This window comes from Octopus sinensis, linkage group LG6 (genome assembly GCF_006345805.1).
Source record: "Octopus sinensis linkage group LG6, ASM634580v1, whole genome shotgun sequence".
NCBI classification, from domain to species: Eukaryota; Metazoa; Mollusca; class Cephalopoda; order Octopoda; family Octopodidae; genus Octopus; species Octopus sinensis.
Window position 1 is genome coordinate 7,710,748 of NC_043002.1, and position 21,253 is coordinate 7,732,000.

At 36.2% G+C, this 21,253-nt stretch overlaps 1 protein-coding gene across 5 annotated transcripts in view; it reads right to left on the reverse strand.

The window, feature by feature from the left end:
• LOC115213424 (paired box protein Pax-5-like) overlaps nt 1–21,051 on the reverse strand; it is a 548,017-nt gene extending 526,966 nt beyond the window's left edge. For 3 of the 5 annotated variants that reach the window (XM_036503613.1, XM_036503615.1, XM_036503612.1), the window contains exon 1: nt 20,261–21,048. In XM_036503613.1, coding sequence (XP_036359506.1) covers nt 20,261–20,288 — 28 coding nt within the window. In that variant the 5' untranslated portion in view covers nt 20,289–21,048. Of the gene's footprint in view, nt 1–20,260 lie in introns of all 5 variants that reach the window. The other 2 variants (XM_036503614.1, XM_036503616.1) reach the window with 2 other exon arrangements.
• Nucleotides 21,052–21,253: the final 202 nt, after the last annotated feature.

The window sequence follows — 21,253 nt, forward strand, 5'->3', positions numbered from 1 at the left end:
GTATATGTTTGGGTTTGTCCCCCTAGCATTACTTGACAACCGATGCTGGTGTGTTTACGTCCCCGTCACTTAGCGGTTCGGCAAAAGAGACCGATAGAATAAGTACTTGGCTTACAAAGAATACGTCCCGAGGTCGATTTGCTCGACTAAAGGCGGTGCTCCAGCATGGCCGCAGTCAACTAACTGAAACAAGTAAAAGAGTAAAGTGTAAGAGTAAGAGTTTAAATACGCAACGCACCAAGATACTCCTTGCAGTAACTCCTTGTGAACCACTACTCTAGAAAGACAAGATATTCACGAACGGCGTAGCTTTGATTATAGGTCCCATGGATCTGGGTTGATCGGAGCTTAACAATAGATATCGCGTGAAGCCCAATTAGATATCAATGGATTTCTGTTGGTCCTTATTATTTCGCACATGTTTCGGGCGAGTGGTGATTAATGATGATATGAGGTTATGCAGCAGCTAATAAAGATTCCTAATATTTCCTATGGTTTTGATGACGAGCAGTCGCTGGGAGATATTTTTAACAGCAATGCTTTATAACTGATGGCAGAAACGTTAGCACACCGGGCGAAATGTGTAGCCGTATTTCGTCTGCCGCTACGTTATGAGTTCAAATTCCGCCGAGGTTGACTTTGCCTTTCATCCTTTCGGGGTCGATTAAATAAGTACCAGTTGCGCACAGGGGTCGATATAATCGACTTAATCCCTTTGTCTGTCCTTGTTTGTTCCCTCTGTGTTTAACCCCTTGTGGGTAGTAAAGAAATAGGTATTTCGTCTGCCGCTACGTTCTGAGTTCAAGTTCCGCCGAGGTCGACTTTGCCTTTCATCCTTTCGGGGGTCGACTAAATAAGTACCAGTTGCGCACAAGGGTCGATATAATTGACTTAATCCCTTTGTCTGTCCTTGTTTGTTCCCGCTGTGTTTAGTCCCTTGTGGGTAGTAAAGAAATAGGTATTTCGTCTGCCGCTACGTTCTGAGTTCAAATTCCGCCGAGGTTGACTTTGCCTTTCATCCTTTCGGGGTCGATTAAATAAGTACCAGTTGCGCACAGGGGTCGATATAATCGACTTAATCCCTTTGTCTGTCCTTGTTTGTTCCCTCTGTGTTTAACCCCTTGTGGGTAGTAAAGAAATAGGTATTTTGTCTGCCGCTACGTTCTGAGTTCAAATTTCGCCGAGGTCGACTTTGCCGTTCATCCTTTCGGGGTCGATTAAATAAGTACCAGTTACGCACAGGGGTCGATATAATCGACTTAATCCGTTTGTCTGCCCTTGTTTGTTCCCTCTGTGTTTAGCCCCTTGTGGGTAGTAAAGAAATAGGTATTTCGTCTGCTGTTACGTTCTGAGTTCAAATTCCGCCGAGGTCGACTTAGCCTTTCATCCTTTCGGGGTCGATTAAATAAGTACCAGTTGCGCACAGGGGTCGATATAATCGACTTAATCCGTTTGTCTGCCCTTGTTTGTTCCCTCTGTGTTTAACCCCTTGTGGGTAGTAAAGAAATAGGTATTACTCAAGAGTAAGCTTTAAACTGGATATCGTGTTAAACCTATATATATTTAGTATATTCCTTTCCCCCGAATAAAAACAAAACGCTAATGTATCTACATGCATAGGTTTATATGATGGTGACGCAAGAAAGCTATTATTAATATTTCAAATAAAAGGCATTACGAAGCTTTGCAAAGCTGTTAATAACCATTCGTAACTTCATATTTTAAAGCATTAAGTGGATAAGATATGATTTTTCTGTAAAGACAGGAGCCTTGTGCTGATGCAAGAAATCAATATTCGCCATGAAGTTTTTCATCGCCGTTTACTATGGTATAAAAGACAATTGTTTTGGCACCCTTGTAGCCTCTCACACAACATGGTTTACTCTTCTACAATATATTTCCTCCTGGATTACCTGTCAGTGACCAACTGTTTCCAGGTGTCAGCAAAATGTGTTAAAACAGAATAGGTGATGCTTCAAAGCATTCTTCATGTTAACTTTGGCCAAACTCCATTGCGTTCGGTGGACAACTGCTTCCCATATAAAATATCTCAAGGAAAACATTTGGTTGGTTGCAAGGCTTGTCATTTCTCACTTTAAAAGTTTTAAAGATATTTTGGCAGCAAAAATAGAGCTTTTCTTTTTTATTCTACGAAGTTTAAATGAAGGTGTAACAAATATGAATAGATTGTATTGCCAGGAAAGAAGCACAAGCGAATCCAAAGTACCAAAATAAGCAGTTTTCTGTAACGTAGTAGTACTAATAATTAAACAATCCACTCTTTACGAGCTATCTCTAGGTATGATGCGATTAGTTCTATTTGCATAATGAAGAGTTGTATCTTCTGTAAGGAAGATGAAAATAAGTGGCAGGTAGTTTGTGTTGGGATACGAGCATATTTTGTTGTATTTATATGTCGTTTTGTTGTATTATATGTCGTTAACCTTCAGGTAACTACTGACAGTGCTTCTGTTGGTAATGTTTTATGATTCAAAGATTTTTTTGTTGTAGTTGGTTATATTAATCTGCTTGTATTCATGTCGAGAGTTACATCTGTTACGTAATGAAACAACTTCGTGTTATTCTCTCAATAGCCTTAACTATCGGATTCTTTAACATCAGGAAACAATGTCACGGAGATCTATCATCATATACGTCAAAATAGAAATAAGAACATTTATTAAACGGGGAATATCACGGGGCCCGCTCGTGAATATGAATAGGTGGGGGGTGGGGGGCATAACTGTCAAAGAAAATTCTTTTTAATATAAGGAAAAAAAAGATCTACAAAAGTAATAATTTATTTCTTTATTGCCCACAAGGGGCTACACACAGAGGGGACAAACTAGTACAGACAAGGGGATTAAGTCAATCACATCGACCCCAGTGATTAACTGGTACTTAATTTATCGACCCCGAAAGGATGAAAAGCAAAGTTGACCTCGGCGGAATTTGAACTCAGAACGTAACGGCAGGCGAAATACCGCTAGGCATTTCGCCCGGCGTGCTAACGTTTCTGCCAGCTCACCGCTTTTCTACAAAAGTAATAATTGTTAGCTTAAATTGTCACGAAAGAAGTATCGCTGGCATACAGAAACACTAAAGAAATACTAAAGAAACACTAAAAGAAGTATTGTTGTCATTGACCGTGGTATAAACATACAAGTGGAGAAAGAAGAGCCGACATCACCTGAAGAATAGATATGCAGCGTGTCAGAGTGTACAGGTAAAGAGAACGCAAAACATGCCACACAAATCTGGCCGTACTCTCTCGTTTCGTATAATCACAACTTCGCTTAATACACCCTTCCGTTCTCATTTAATGACTGTAGGAATGTGACTTTGAGAATGACTAGTTGTAATTTTTAGTAGATCGAACGGTTGCACAAAGATTGCCTCATTGGCCCGTGGCTCTCATGATTCCGTTTTTGACACTGTTGTAATATTAGTTATCTTTTTAAACCCAATTATAATAGCAATGGATTGTAGATCGCTTTTAAAATCCAATTTTAGTTCATCAGACATTTCTTTGTGAAATATGCTTTGGATATTTACGTTCTAAGTTCATATCACACTGAAGCCAATTTTGTTTTCATCCTTCTGAGACCGATGAATAAAGTACACCGGTCAAATATTGGTTCAAATTATTTACTGTTTCTTCACTCCGAATTCCTAATTTTGTGCATGTATTACACTAAGGTCAACCTAATTCAGATGATGCTTGAAGTCCCTCCCTTAAAATGGTGGGCCTTGTACCAAAATCTGAACCTATTATTATTATTATTATTATTATTATTACTACTACTACTACTACTACTACTACTACTATCTCTGCCTTCGCTAAGGCGGAGGTATTGTTTTCAGTGGTGTTTGTTTGTTTGCCTGTGGACAAGATATCTCAAGAACTGCTGGATGGATTCGGATGAAACTTTCAGGGATGTTTGGCCTCGTAACTGGCATGAACCGATTGGATTTTGGAATCGATCTGGTGCCGGATAAGGATTCTGGATTATTTGTAATATTTACTTTACTTCACATGAAGTATTACGATCTTACGTTCACTTTCAAGACTTTCTCTGATTATCTCCCTTGAAAGTACGCTCATAGTTTCCACGTAAGTTATGGCGGCATTGCTGTTTCCGAAGTTTTATTTTCGTTTCTCATTAATTTTACTCTCGTCTCTATCTTAGTAGAAATTGATTGATAAAGAAATCAAACCACATAAACAAACGGCAGCAAAACCGTTCAGAAGTTAGATAACACTTAACATATTCAGTAACAATAATACATTTAATTTATCCTCAACAATTTTTAGTTTTACCAATTTTGAATACACCGCTCCTGTATAAAACCTCTTACTTACTCGACAATTTTATATCTAGCTCTGCCTTGAAGGAAGCTTTACTTCTTAGACTCGCGTTTTGTGCGCAACGATGTTGTTAAACCTCCGTTAACAGTACCGTATACGGGTCCTTTCCGTTTTTCTTTCACGTACGGATAAATTTTTCACTATACACCTTAATAGTCGTAAAGACAAAAAATGGCCCTCATAGATAAAACTGTCCCTGTTCCCACAGCAGACCACACACACACACACACAGAAGTGCAAACACGGCCCGCACACCTACCTTCACATTTCATGACTACCATTGGGATAGATTAGGTACCGGACAAGGAGTCTGGATTATTTTTCCGGTTATTTTTTTACTTAATTTTTGGGAGCGGTCGGGTCCATTTTTAGTATTCTCATTTGTGAGAGCAGTCGAGTTTATTTCCAGAGGAGTGAGATGTGATCATTTTCAAACCCTGGTGGTAGTTAGTGTTCCCACTAGTTTTTATTATTGTTATTATTATTATTATTATTACTATTATTATTATCATTATCATTATTATTATTATTATTGAGTGAGAGAGCAGTGCATGCCATCAAAGTGACACTGGGGTAAAAAATACAAAGCCCAGTATACCCATCATGACTACCCGTCTGATAAGGGTACACCAGACACATGCATCACAATCATATGTGCGTGACATGGTGATCTTGTATCAAGATAACCAGCACATGACCTTGTAGGTGGGGCCCAGTTAGAATTTTATTATAATAATAATAATAATTATTATTATTATTATTATTATTATTATTATTTTTATTATTTTCTTCTTTCGCCAAATTTTCTTCCGTTTCTCGCCGAGTGTTTTCCATACACCTAGGGCAGAGAAGCTCATTGTATGCATTTCCAGATTACACACGCAAATTCACAGGTAAAATATGTATTTAAAAAAAATAAATAAATACATAAATTCATGAATGGATGTTGTTTTCACAGCGATAATGCTCTTATCAGTACATGAGCCGTTCCAGTCAACACGATTTTTTGCACTTATTATTATTATTATTATTGAGAGAGCAGTGCATGTCATCAAAGTGACACTAGGGTAAAATATACGAAGCCCAGAATACCCATCATGACTACCCGTCTGATAAGGATACACAAGGCACACTCCGATAAGGGTATACAAGGCACGCTCCGAGTTCAAATTCTGCCGAGGTAGACTTTGCCTTTCATCCTTTCGGGATTGATAAAATAAATACCAGTTGAACACTGCGGTCGATGTAATCGACTTATCCCCTTCCCCCAAGACTGCTGTCCTTGTGGCAAAACTTGAAACCATTATTATTTTTATTATTTTATCTCTCTCGCCACCATGTGAGCAGAACCGTAAGAGCGTCAGAATAAAAAAAAGAACTACTTTGCGGCACTCTTTCCGCCTTTTTACGTTCCGAGTTCAAAACCTGCCGAGATCGGTTTTGCTTTACATCCATTCAGAGCTGATATGATATAGTACCAGTCTAGTACTAGAGTCGGGCAGAATCGTTAGCACGCCGGAGCGAAATGCGTAGCCGTATTTCGTCTGCCGTTACGTTCTGAGTTCAAATTCCGCCGAGGTCGACTTTGCCTTTCATTCTTTCGGGGCCGATTAAATAAGTACCAGTAACGCACTGAGGTCGATATAATCGACTTAATCCGTTTGTCTGTCCTTGTTTGTCCCCTCTGTGTGTAGCCCCTTGTGGGTAGTAAAGAAATAGGTATTTCGTCTGCCATTACATTCTGAGTTCAAATTCAGCCGAGGTCGACTTTGCCTTTCATCCTTTCGGGGTCGATTAAATAAGTACCAGTTACGCACTGGGGTCGATATAATCGACTTAATCCGTGTGTCTGTCCTTGTTTGTCCCCTCTGTGTTTAGCCCCTTGTGGGTAGTAAAGAAATAGGTTTCGTCGGTTCCCCACACCCACGTAACTTCTGGCCTTATGTATAAATTAGAGCTCTTTCCGATCGGCATATGTTTTTCAGATTTCTATCCAGTACATCTTGATATTATTTGGGGATTTTTTCTCTCTTTTTGACAACGAGATGTAAATTCAGGTAGATTTGGTTGTTATATCTGGCAAAATTCAATAAGCAGTGCTGACGACAGCTTCTCGTCTCCTTGTTATCATTGTTTGTTTATAAACAGGTTGTAAATCATAGTTAGAAGTTACGACACAACAGACTGTATACGGTTAACTAAGCACAAATAGACGTCAGCTGTGACCGTGCAACTACATTCAACTGTTACACTTTAAATTTGACACAAATATATCTCAACCGTGACATTCCCAACGATAATACAAATGTAACTTCAATAACTAAACTATACTTGTGTGTTGTATTTTATTAGCACTATCACGCTACAGTCCAACTGTTACTATTGAGAAAACATATTTCAACTATACTACTATAAAATGGATGATAAATCTTAATGGTGATAGTGTGAATAGAATTAAATATACTTTCGCAAGAACACACACATACAAACGTAGTTTCACACACTTGCATTTGCTCACAGATACGCTTTCGCACACTGCGCGCATCCATGCACAAATACACACACACACATGTATATGCACATACACACACATAACTCTGCGTAAGTGCTTGTGTTTATGTGTGCGCGCGTGCGTGTTAGTACGTGTGGTTGTACATATGAGCAACGGAGAACAGAAGTCAAGTGAGAGGAAATGTGCATGTATGTGTGACAGAGAGAGAGAGAGAGAAAGAGAAAGGGAAGTATATATATGTAAGTTATGTTACTGAAAACATCCCTTTTGTATGTGTGTATATATATACATATATATATATATATCACCGTGATCACCGTGACCGACCAGGCTATCAGATGTTGCTACACATCGCTGGTCACAATGCGCTTCGCATTGTTTTAGCCTTCAAATGAAGCCACCCTGCTGGCTAAGCGAGCAGGCCAATATATATATATATACATATATATATATACACACATACACACACACACATTTTATATACATGTGTGCGTGCGTGCATGCGTGCGTTTGTGAGTGTGTGTGTGTGTGTGTGTGTGCGTGCATGCGTGCGTTTGTGAGTGTGTGTGTCCTGGGTATGACTTTAAACTACATTTGGTAATGGGATCCTGATCCGGGTGTCCCAGGGTTTTGAAGGTGTGAAACCACCCTTTAGCCACTATTGTTCCAGGTTTATTCTGACCCGGTGTTGTGGTACCTGTTGTGGTCACAGCTATGAGTTAACTATATGTATAGATAATCCACCCGAGTGAGGGGACGCAGGAATACTCTTTCTTGGTATCAAGCCGTGCAATAAAACAACCGGAGAACTAGCTGTCCTCACAAAATACTTCCAGGAGAGGGATATAGTGATGTGAATGCTACTATTTCGTATGATTATTGTCCAACTTGTTTTGGCCTATCACTGGGTCTTAATCACAGACTCAGAGAATGGTATTCGTGTTCTACAAGTGTATATTACTATAATCCAACGATGTACAGATGTCTCTTAATGGTCACCTCGTCATTCCATCTACTGAAAGATCTATGGCAATGGAGGAGTGCCAACGTGTGCGGAACAAACCAGGTGGAAGTGCACAGTGAGCTACAGCTTTCGTCTGTCACCAACGCTTCGATGCATGCACTTCCGCATGTGGGACTGAACGCTCATCTGAGAGATCTTAGACTTCCATTTACTGAGACGGCAGTCCGCTGTGAAAATAGAGCAATCATCATACACCACACACACTCACACACACACATATTTAAACATGTATGTATGTATACACACACACTCACACACACACGCACAACACACACTTACACATACACACACACACAGCATATATAAGTGTATACAAAGTTGAGAAAGGCTTCGCGTGAGAAATCGACCAGACGTGAATCTGAAGAAAAGATTACTGTAATCGTTGGACTGTGAATAGGTACACGCACAAATGCACACACATGCACACATACACATGTGCGTATGCGCTTTTGCCTTTGTGTCCATGTGTACATATGTGTATGTGTGTATATATATGTGTATTTGCATATGTGTGTGTGTATGCATGTTATAGAGTTATTAATATTGACGTTATGAGTCAAATGTAGCGAGTCGATCTGCACCAGGAAATGAGTGAATGGGGTATCTCACATAACACAGACCTTTCTTCCTTGACAAATCTATGCAGAAAAGGGGTTCGAGGAAACCCCGATATTCAAAACAAAAAGGTGTAAGAAAAGGAAATCGGACGGGATTTGCATATGCCCCCGAAAAGGAATTATAAGTAGGCTCAGGATGATGCATATCAGGATGTGTATCCACGCAGCTACCTGAGTTACACATATCAAAATGAGTATATTAATTAGAAATATTGAATTTCTAAATGTCTCAAAGAGACATGAGCGGTGGTGGAGCGCTAGAGTGGTTGTATACTGTCAACATAACGTGACAGTCCCGTAAAGGGAATTACACTACCGCTATTTAGCCCTAGGAAGCATCGACGCTTCATGTCGGCTTTGACACATATAAGGACACAGGAAATGTGTCAAAGCCGACAGGAAGCGTCGATGCTTCCTAGGGCTAAATAGCGGTGGTGTAATTCCCTTTACGGGACTGTTGACAGTATACAACTACTCTAATACGTATATAGTTTTCAGGAAAGTGAGGAGACAGGTAGAGCACGTGCAGTATACGCCTATCCAAACAGACGCTACCATACAGGTGTTCGTAATATTAGCACAAACGTTGACTCTTAGATTTATTTTTACAATTGCATAACACTAAGGACATGTAAAGAGATCTGTATGGACATCCAGCTCCTGAGTAATTCCGAATATTACAAGACTATCTTGGAGTCTTACTCTTTTAAGTGAGCAGAGAGGAGGTCAATTAGTTTTGTGATGCAGAAGGAAAGGCTTTGTTGTTGTACGTTTGGCAGTAAAGGCTGCTTAACTGCCTTCTGCGTAGAATAAAAGGAAAACGAAAAAAACAAAGAAAAAGTAGAGTTGTAATCAGAATCAGAGGCATTCGCTCCACAATAGCAGATCTGAAAGGTTGCTGTTACCACTATTTCCAAAGACTACTACCAGTCGCAACTTCGAGAAAAGATTGGGTGGAAGCAAATGAAATCGCTTAATCCATTTGTTCATCATCTTACATTAAGTGAGACAGGAAGGAGACTAAAAAAGTTAAAGTAATTTGTAACAAAGAGAAAGGGAAAGGGAGACAGCTAGGACAAACTAAACAAAACCAAGTGGTTGGAGGTCCCTCACAATGAAGCAACCACCCCATGGAGTACCTGGCCTTCTTTACACGACATATTAAGTGCAGTTTACATATTCTAATCTTGGCCCTAAAAGAGAACAAGTCAAATACTGTACTGTATGGGAGAAAGACGGATTTGTGTAACCATAGATGATAGATGGTTGATAATGACAACGTTTTCTTTCTTTTTTCTGTTTTTAGTTATTTTACTAACAATATTTAAGCCCACCCAGCTACCTTAGGTTTGAAAAGAAAACTCTGTTGAAACAGCCCCTCAAAATATGGGACCTGTTATAGTTTGATTAAAAGCTGAATGTATTGAAGAACAATTGTGAAGAACCTAATTTGTAAAAGATGATCAGATGCGAAGGTGCTCAGTGTTGTAGTGCCTTGGGTGGTGTCTCCTCGTAACTGTGTGAATAGGATGCACTAATTTGTATTCAATTGTATTTGTTTTGCTTCCTATGTAACAAAGCTTTCACCCATCCTGATATATTAAGGTTTCTACTCAATCCTGACTATTTTGTGACCGCGTGTGTGTTTGAAAGAAAGAGAGAGAGAGAGAGACGGACAGACAGACAGACAGACAGAGAATACATCCACACAGATTTTAAATTGCATAAGTGGATCTTTGTAATCCATAAAGAAAAATTATGATAGTTGTTGTTTGCCGTGAATGGTCACGTTTAATAGGGAGATACTTTCAAGGTACGATCTTCCAGTATTATTTCAGATGTTGTTTTTTGGAGGGAAGGGGTGCGTTTTAATCTTTTCCCTTTTTCTTTTAGTTATTTTACTAACAATATTTAAGCCCACCCAACTACCTTAGGTTTGAAAAGACAGCTCCGTTGAAACAGTATTGTAAACATGGTCTGTCCTTGGCGATTTTATTGAGTTCGTATATTTTTAAAACATCATTTTTATTTGTTTATTCGTGGTTCATATTGTAAACTGCCCTTGTAGTGGAAAAAGACGTTAACCACAAAGGTGTGGCTAACAAAACTTCGGAAAAACACTACAAATTTTCGAAAATACCTAAGAAAATTTAAAAAGTAAAAATAGTAATAAAAAGGAAAAAGAAAGACATTAAAATTAAATAAATAGGTACAGCTATAAATACAGATAGACGCCATTTCATAAGCACAAAAGAGAAGGAAAGGCGAAAACGCAAACTTAAATTGTAAAGCAATAACGGCAACAACGATATCAGCGCACCCTTTTCTAGATTTGCATGACAAAAAGAACGCATTGTAGTCTGTCATCAACAGGCAAAGAAAAGGCTTACAAGGGGATATGTCACAAAGGAGAGTGCGTCCTTGCTCGAAGAATATACTCAAGAGTGGACCATGGGAAGCATGATATGGGAAGACATAACTTTTCAAAAGAGTTAATTTCTATATTTTTCTCATTCATATAAAATAGAAATCTCCGAATGGAGACTAAAAATAAGACAAATACCGGCAAGAGACGACAAACACCAGTCACATCCTATTGTGTATGAAGTGATGGAGGATCGAGAAGGTTGGAAACTGCTGAGGTAAGTAGGAAAAGAAGACGCAAAAAAATGAGAATCGGCCCTGATTTAAAGCCGGTACAAGGCTGGAAGTCCTTCCGAAGAGTGGCCCAAATAGCAGGACTGTCTTAATTTAATGGTAAAATAGACAAGTTTTAGCCTTACAGTCTGTTGGGAAATAGAAAAGTGAACAAGACAAAAAAATATGCTGATGGCGGAAACGATGCACTGGAAACTCAGAAGCTGCCAGAAAAGAAATGATTACTAAAAACTCGTCAGCGATATATCGGCAGCTAAGGGGGCGCTTCCTGAAAACTATGGTGGACTTCGTGAGAAAGACTGGAGGCTCCACTTTGGGGAAGAGGATCGTAGTTGTGGATATGATCTGACGTAATGGACGGCATTTTTGTTGGTAGTTTGTCTTTTTGTGACCGTGTTAATGTGTCTATACACTAAATGTTGCACTACATCGTATTATATGCCCCGTATATAATTACTGTTGGTAATGTGTGCTAGAGCCCAAGTGGCTAATATGTATATATATGGTACGTATATATTAAATATAATTACTAAGAAAAACGAATTGTTTCGAACTAGAACAGAAATTTGCATTAAAAAAGTATGCGCGTATTATATATATATATATGTGTGCGTGTGTGTGTGTGTGTGTGTGTGTGTTTGAGTGTGTGTGTGTGTGTTGTGTGTGTGTGTGTGTGTGTGTGTGTGTATCTAATATGTTTCAATCACCAAATCTGTATTTTTAAAAGGAAATAAAACATCTGAAAATTGGTTATATTGATGCAGTTTTCCACGATTATTCCTGTGAAACCATGAACTTGTGGAGAAAAACTTTGACGAAAAAGTTACAGACGTATAAAAATTTTAAAAAAACATGTATTTGTGGCCAATAATGAGAGAGAAATTTCCTGCGTTGAAGCAGTGTCAACTTTAAGGTTGTACCCTGTGAAATTTATAGTTTAGCGTCAATGAAATGACATGTTCATTATAGGTTTCTAAATAAAGATAAATACCCAATAAAGTCAACATGTATCATCTTTTGTTTTGTTTCTTCATTGATTTATATAGTGTTTTGTATGTTTTTATTAGTTTTTAAAATTTGTTATATTAATATATTTGTCTGTATGTGTTTGTTCCAGTTGTATTTACAGTTGTATTTTATGAAGCCATTGACTTCTACACACAGAATTAATATGGGTTGCGTATTTCAGTATTATGTATACCTGCCATGTATTTGTGTACATCATTGATACATATGTGATTGTGGAAATCCTTCCTTGGAAGAGATAAGTACTGCTGCTAAAAAATTTCCAATGGTAAAGCTCTTGGATAAGACGATATTCCTATAGAGCTGTATAAGCATGGTAGCAGACAACTTGTAAGTAAGCTGTGCAAATTGATCTCTTTGATCTGGGAAACTGGATCTGTTCCCCAGCAGTTCAAAGATGCATCTATAATGCACTTGTACAAAAACAAAGGAAAAAAGAGTGTATGTGATAATCCTCTTTTCCAATAGAAGAATAAAGATAATCAAAAAGAATGGAGAAATGTGTTGTTATTGGCAAGCTATTCTAGTGTAATTAATTTTACTGATACCTGTTGGATTACAGGTAAAATTTACTTTCGTAGGATTTGAACTCAGAATGCAGAGGAACATAACTAAATTACGTGGAAAAATGCGAGCAAGGAAAATAATATTCTTACGATTGTAAACCTAGAAAAGTACAGGACAAGTTATTAAACTTGGAAAAGTACAGAACAAGAAAAGTTTACTTAAAATATTGCAGCTAAGAATAAAATTTCAAATAAAATATTTAGATTTAGAAAATATTAGCTTTTATTAAAACTAAAAATTTCATTACGAGTTATTACTTGTATTTTTTATTACTTGTTACTTTTATTAAAAATAAAAGATAACCCAATTAAAATAATTTTTGCACTTTAAAAAATTTGTTTTTTTAATTATTAATTAATAATTGGAAATTTGAAAATAGGTTATAAAAAATAATTGTAGTACATAATTAGTTAGTACAATAAATATAATAATGCAAAAATTAGTTATATATTACAGTAAAATCTACCTATAACAACAAATTCACAGTAAAATTTGCTTGAGTTATTACCAAGTCTTCACATTTTTAGTCTCGACCCAATGACTATTTTTTTACACAAGGAATTTGCCTACCATATATACAATTCTACTATTCATAAAACTTAAGCTATAATTGGTACTTCTGGCTCTCCTTTTATAAGAATTCTAGTGTGTCAATATTTTAACAAAATGATGGTACCTTTTTTAATTATAATGTCACTTTGTAAATTAAAATTAAATAATTTTTAATATTCAAATGTTGTCCTTAGTTGTAATATTTTAAGTAAAAAATGTATTGTTCTGTACTTTACCAGATGTAATAAGTTGTCCTGAACTTTTCCAAGTGTAATAACTTGTCCTGTACTTTCCAGGTTTATAATCTTAAGAATATTATTTATCTTGCTCGCAGTTTTCCATGTAATCCATGCTTTTTCCAGGCTATGCTATTATGCCAAGTAATAATGTATCAAACGTGTCAATTAGCGGTGTCATTGATAATTTTTCCTTACCTCAATGACGTTACCGGTGATGTATATAAAAATCCCCTTATAGATCCATATTCATGAAAAGTATAGAACTATATTATCACCCTCAAATTTGAGAAACAAACACTCATAACTTTTTTCTTTTAAAACTTCACTGCATGATATTGATACCATGAAATTCCTTGAATTCAGCTCTATCATTTAAGCTTAATTAAAATATAGTTTGTGTTTAAAATAAAAAAAGTTAATTATACTTAAATCCAATTTTTTGCCTTATATTGTTTTCATATTTCAACTCACAACTTTTTTTATGCAAATTTTTGTTGCATGGGATCAAAACTATAAACTTATTCATGCTTTCTTCTATCATTGAAGCTAAGATAAATATATTTTGGTTTTAAAATTTTAAAATTATTTAGATCTAAACTTGACTGGTGGCGTTACTTACTCTCCTTGACGTCGCTACAAATTTATGTGTAAACTTTTTTCTACTGGATCAAATCTCAGTTTCTCCATGCCAAAATGTAACTAGGGACCAGCCCTCTTCAAAAATGTTAACATTTTAAAATATGGTTAAGAACTAAATTAGCGTGAGAGTAAAATTGCGGCGTCAAGAATATTATTCAACTACTAACGTAGTTGAATGATAATGGAGGCGAAATGGCCCAGTGGTTAGGGCAGCGGACTCGAGGTCATAGGATCGCGGTTTCGATTCCCAGACCGGGCGTTGTGAGTGTTTATTGAGCGAAAACACCTAAAATCTCCACGAGGCTCTGGCAGGGATGGTGGTGATCCCTGCTGTACTCTTTCACCACAACTTTCTCTTACTTCATGTTTCTGTTGTACCTGTATTTCAAAGGGCCGGCCTTGTCACTCTCTGTGTCACGCTGAACATCTCCGAGAACTACGTTAAGGGTACACGTGTCTGTGGAGTGCTCAGCCACTTACACGTTAATTTCACGAGCAGGCTGTTCCGTTGATTCGGATCAACCGGAACCCTCGTCGTCGTAACCGACAGAGTGCTTTCATCCCATTCCAGTTGAAATATAGAACAAAGTATTTAGTCTGGCACTCCATCCATTCTGGACAGAACTTTTGGAACAACAGTCCTTCAAAGTTCCATACCTCACGGAAAAGGAAAAGTGAGGTGAGCAGGTTTCTTTCATTTTGTTTTTAGTCCTTTTTCGTTTCATATAATGGAAAATTTCCTCAAAATTTGTCTTTCACATCCCATCCCTCAATTCTGTGCCCTTTTTTTCCTTCTGTGTCATTTAGGAAATAACTATTCTTATTTATTCTGCCAGCTTCAGCTCCTCCACAGAGTTTATTATTCCTACCTTAGCTGGACCAAAACCTACCAATATGCCCACCATATGTACAGTTTTAACTCTACACCTCAGGCAGGAGTGGGGGAGGTGCACATGACCAGCTGATTAACAAGATCACTTCATAATCCTGACATGTTAGTGTTGAGTTCAATCCAACCCCAAGTATTTTTAGCCTAGTTTTGGGTCTTAAAGAAGGGACAGTGCCCATGCCCTTCACGGACCATCTAGATGAGTGAGGTTAATGATTAATGACATTGATGTTCCTTGTGAACCTTTCTAAACCAACACCTGTGGGAAAGTTATGAGCAGATGGGATTTCCAGAGGGGAACCATTTTGGGGAGGATGGACTGAGGAGCAGAGTACTAAATGTGAGGACTTGTAAGTAGGGGTGGGTGGACATAAGAGAGATGATAAGAGAAGAGGAAAGTGGGATGGGAATGTTTGAGAGGAGGTGAGGTGAGCTCAGCTAGCTGCAAGGAGCAGAAGCCATATAGTAGCAGTAGAAATGACAGAGAAAGGGGACACAACGTCTGGGCATCAGAGGCTGGAGCACGTCTGTGAGTGACTTAATAGTTAATCTGTCAAGTGGCCAAAGATTTGGTAGTAAAACTGGCTAAATAGAGACTGTGCGGAACCCTGCCAAATGAAGTACAACTAACTTAAAAAGCCAACCTGGTCTCACATCAAATATGTAACCAATAAGGGGGAATGCGACCCACATCGGCCCATAGCTCCCTGACAATAAAATTATTCATTTGATATTTAGTTTTATTTTGTTGTGATCTTCCACAATTTATTCAGCGAATTGTGTATTTTTTCTTAATAGTTGAAACTCTGGCTATGTCACACTGATTCTGTTCCAGAATTACATTAAGGCCACAGATATCTATGGAATATTCAGCCAACTACACTTTAATTAGATCCTGCACCTGTAATCCAAAAGGCCTAGCCATGTCTCATTGGGTTGTGCTGATTCTACTTATGGATAATGTTGTGGGTATATGTGTGCTGTTGTATACTCAGCCAGTTATATGTTACTATAATGTGTAACCATAAGACTACAAGCTGACAGAGTCATTAGCCCATTCTGAGTTCAAATTCCACCTAGGCTGACTTTGCCTTTCATCCTTTGAGGGTTGGTAAAATAAGTATCAGTTGAATGTGTAACCAGTTCGGTTGATCACACAACTGGAGTGATCATCCTAGAAACAGATGAAGATCCTTTTCTTTTAGTTTTTGTTTACTTATACACATCATCAAATTAGCCAACGAGGTAATCTCTGTGTGGTTATTCAATTTGCTAGAAATAACAACCAAATCTTCATCACACTAAGCTCTAACATTTTAAAAATGAAGGACATTGAATAATATTGCCCTACACCTTCAATAAAAATACAGAATGGCTCATTCTGACCCGGGTTTAAACTGACAGGCATTTGTTGCAACCATTGCGAGTGTACCGCCAGTACAAATTTTCACGAACCACTTTCTTAATCATGTTGTACCTAGATTTACTGCACTTTTTTTCTTTTTTAAGGATAACACCATTTTCTTGCAAATAATTTACTGCATCTGCCTCTGTTTTCAAAAACTCCTTCAGAGTCGTACAGTTAAATGGCTTGAATGTGAATGCGGCCCATTCCAACCAAGAGTAAAAACAGAAAAGACACAGAAATAAGCTTCACGAAATATATGTAAAATATATAAAATTTTAAGAAAACTGACGAAAATTTAAAAGGGCCTTGTGTGGTATGAAGCTTGTTTCCCAACCACATGGTTCCGGGTTCAGTCCCACTGCGTAGTACCTTGGGCAAATGTCTTCTTCTGTAGCTCGGGCGACCAAAGCCTTGTGAGTGGATTTGGTAAACGGAAACTAAAAGAAACCCGTCGTATATATATATATATATATAATATATATATGTTTAAACATATGTATTTGTGTCTGTGTCTGTGTTTGTCCCTCCACCATCACTTGACAACCGATGTTGGTGTGTTTACACCCCCGTAACTTAGCTGTTCGGCAAAAGAGCCCGATAAAATTAGTACTAGGCTTACACAGAATAAGTCATTGGGTCGATTTGTTCTACTAAAGGTAGTGCTTCAGCATGGCCGCAGTCAAATGACTGACACATGTAAAAGAATAAAAGAATAAAAGAATATATGCATGCATGCATATATATACATATATATATATATGTATGTATATATATATATATATATATATATATATATATATATATATATAGATATATATATAAGTATGTATGTGAATGAATTATCTTAGTATTGATAATTCGGTTAATCGATACCTGGGTAGCAAATTCACGTCAGAAAACACGGTTGAAGCAACATGCCAAGGGTAGAAACCCCATGTTCTTGTGTGGTAATTTGTGTATTATTTAAAATGAATAAAAGAATGGAGTCGAACGAAGATTTTAACACAATTCCTTTACTTTCAACACATGTTTCGAAGACTGCATATTCTTAATTCTGAAGGAACAAGGTGTGCATTATGCCGTCTTCTCATCAGGAAAGACAAAGAAAATCAATCAGCCTCAAGACGGACAAAAACTTTTCTATGGCTTGCTACATAATGTTCACACATATATAAGTATGTATGTATGTATATATATAATATATATATATATATATATATATATATATATATATATATATATATGCATATATATATATATATATACATATATATATATGTATACACACGTACATACATATATATATATATATTATATGTATGTATGTATGTATATATATATATTATATATATATATTATATAATATATAATATATATTATACACACACACACCACACTAACACGCTACATACATAAGTATGTATTTGTACGTAAGTTGAAATAAATATATTCTTATTCATGAATGAGCTGGCGCGCGTGTGCGTGTGTACACATCAATGGCCCTGAGCAATAGGTTTCTCTTGCGATTACTTAAACAGATGACCACGTCAGAAACAAGTTGCTGAGAAGTATAGAAAAAGGTTTCTTTTGTATGTTCCCAGAAAACACCAAGAGGAAAAGAAACAGGCAAAGAAACACACAGCCCGACAGACAGACAGGTAAGGCAGGCTGATAGGTAGGCAGGCAAACAGACATGCAGACAGAGAGAGACAGAGACAGACAGACAGACAGGCAGAGAGAAAGTCAATGGGAGAGAGAGAGAGATAGGGGGTATGCGTATACTTAAGAAAGAAACAAAGCATATGTGAACAGCAGACGGAGCTGTCGAAGGGGTGGAGAAATGGAAACGGTGTGTAGCGTCTAGACGTATCAAGGTCTTACAGCCACTGAACAATTAGGACATTTATACAAATCCCTTTGTTACTAAAAAATATGTATCTATACTTTATATAAATAGTAGGAGAATCAATGTGTCCAAAATTCTATGGATAATCGACACTATCTATCTATTTACCTATCTATCTATCTTTTTATCTATCTATCTATCTATCTATCTATCTATCTATCTATCTATCTATCTATCTATCTATCTATCTATTTGTCAATCTATCTATTTGTCAATCTATTTATCTAACTATCTATCTAGCTATATATCTATATGTTTGTCTATCTATTTATGTATGTATGTATGTATCTATCTAATCTATATATATATATATATATATACAAACACGCACATGCATATATACATATGTATATGTATATATATATATACATATATATATATATATATATTATATATACACGTGTATGTATCCCTGTTTATATATACGATAGAAAATTCAATCTATCTCTTATGTGGATGGATAGATAATAGATAGATAGACGAAAAGAGCGATACTTAGACAGGTAATAAGTAGGAAAATAGATAGATAGATAGATAGATAGATAGATAGATGATAGATAGATAGACTGATATATATATATATATATATATATATATATTATTATATTATATATATAATGTGTGTATTTGTGCGAAAGCATATGTCCATAAATGTATGTCTATATACGCTTATATATACATATTATATATGTGTGTATGTCTCTGTATGTATGTATGCATATGCATACATGTGTGTGTCTGTGTATGTATATATATTTGCGTGCATTTGTAGCATATATGAACGTATGAACACAATACATTCCTAATCCTTACATTAACATATAGAATTCTGTATGAATGAAACTTTTTATATTTCCCCACGTATTAATTGTTAAGTCATGCGTAAACTTGGAAACCAAGACGTCGACTCTAGATCCACATAACTCGTTTGCGCGATCATACTTATATGTATATCTCTGCTTGTGTTGCCTTATCTATGTGCCTTCTTTGCACCCACCTGCATTTTTGTAAATTATGTATACATATATAAATGTATATATGGGCGTATGTATGCGTGATTGTACGTGTGTATGTGTGCGTATGTATATGCGTGTGTATGTGTGTATGTGTGTGTTTTAAATTAGTTTATACAGTGTTTCTGTGAACCCCATGGAAGCAGCGGGTCACTATGTGATGTGTGTACGTACATATTCACTAATACAAATTTATGTACACACACACACACTCACACACACACACACACACACATATATATTTATATATATATATATTTACGATCGTGCATGCGTGTGTGTGTGTGTGCATATATACACATATATGTGTATATGTATATTTGTATATATACGAATATTTGTTTATGCACACATATTTTCATGCATATGTATATATACTATAATATATATATTATATCTATATATATAACATATTATACGTGTGTATATATTATACATGTATATATATACATATATATATATATATATATATATATATATATATATATATATATGCATAGAGATATATAGACAGACAGACAGAGAGAATGAGAGAGTGGAAGACAAACAGACAGACAAGCAGATAGATAGATAGATAGATAGATAGATAGATAGATAGATAGATAGATAGATAGGTAGGTAGATAGGTAGGTAGGTAGGTAGGTAGGTAGATAGAAACCGTGATGAGAATAAGGTTTTTCCGTGTGGCATTATTTAATATAAGTTTATGAGAGTCGATTGCTAAAATAAGATGAAAACGGAAAAAAGCTTATTCTGCAACACTTATTAAAAGACAGTTTTGTTTTTAATGCAATTTTTTTTTTATAAGTATTTGAAAAAGAAAAAAAAATATTCAACTTACCGTCTTGATAAATTTCATATGTATTCATACTCCAGATCCTCTTTACGTTCAAAGTTTCCACATAAAGAAAAAAAATTGAATGAAATTGTTGATGAAACGATATTTAATCAAATAAATATTAGATGAAATCCAATAAAATCTATGATGAATTCGCAATCAGAGACACCTTTTCTTGACGTGTGCGCGCGCGTAGGTTTGTGTGTGTGTATGCGTGTGTAAGCGTGTGTATGTGTGTGTTTGTGCGTGTGTATATGTATGTATGTATCTATGTGTGTGTGTATGTATTTCAGTGTATTTACGCACACGTTCAGAAATATATGATTCTTTGCTTACTGACGATTCGATCGAATTTGATAGAATCTTGTGATAAAGACGTTGTTTTGAGTAATGTAAATATGGAAATAAGGACGTGTGGTTTTAATTTTTATAGTATATCCGTTTGCGTTGATGACTTTCTGAAAATGGGCTTTATTTTCATCATTGAAAATTTAAGAACTAATCCATTTAACCGAGTAGTCTTCATTTCTGTTTGGTCATTTCTGTAGATACATCATTTTGCAAATTTGGACTTTGGGTCATTTAAAAATGCTTTTTGCTTTGATGCTGTTGGCTTTTCTATCACTTCATGAATCGTTATAAGCACATACATATATGTGTGAGTGTGTGTGATTTTGTGTGTTTAGTATATAATCTGTTTAGTATATATTATTTGTAATTGAATGCATATCCAGAATACGGTATATTCATTTATTATGTAAAAAAAAAAAACCCCGAAGTTTTTCAGGTTATAAAATGCATGAAGGTGTTGTTGTTGTTGCTATTATTATTATTATTATTATTATTATTATTATTATTATTATTATTATTATTATTATTATTATGCTTGCATATGGTATACAGGTATACAGGTGGTATACAGGTATACAGGTATACAGGTGGGCAAAGATGTGTCAAGAACACAACATTATATCGAGATGACGAGCAAGAACCACA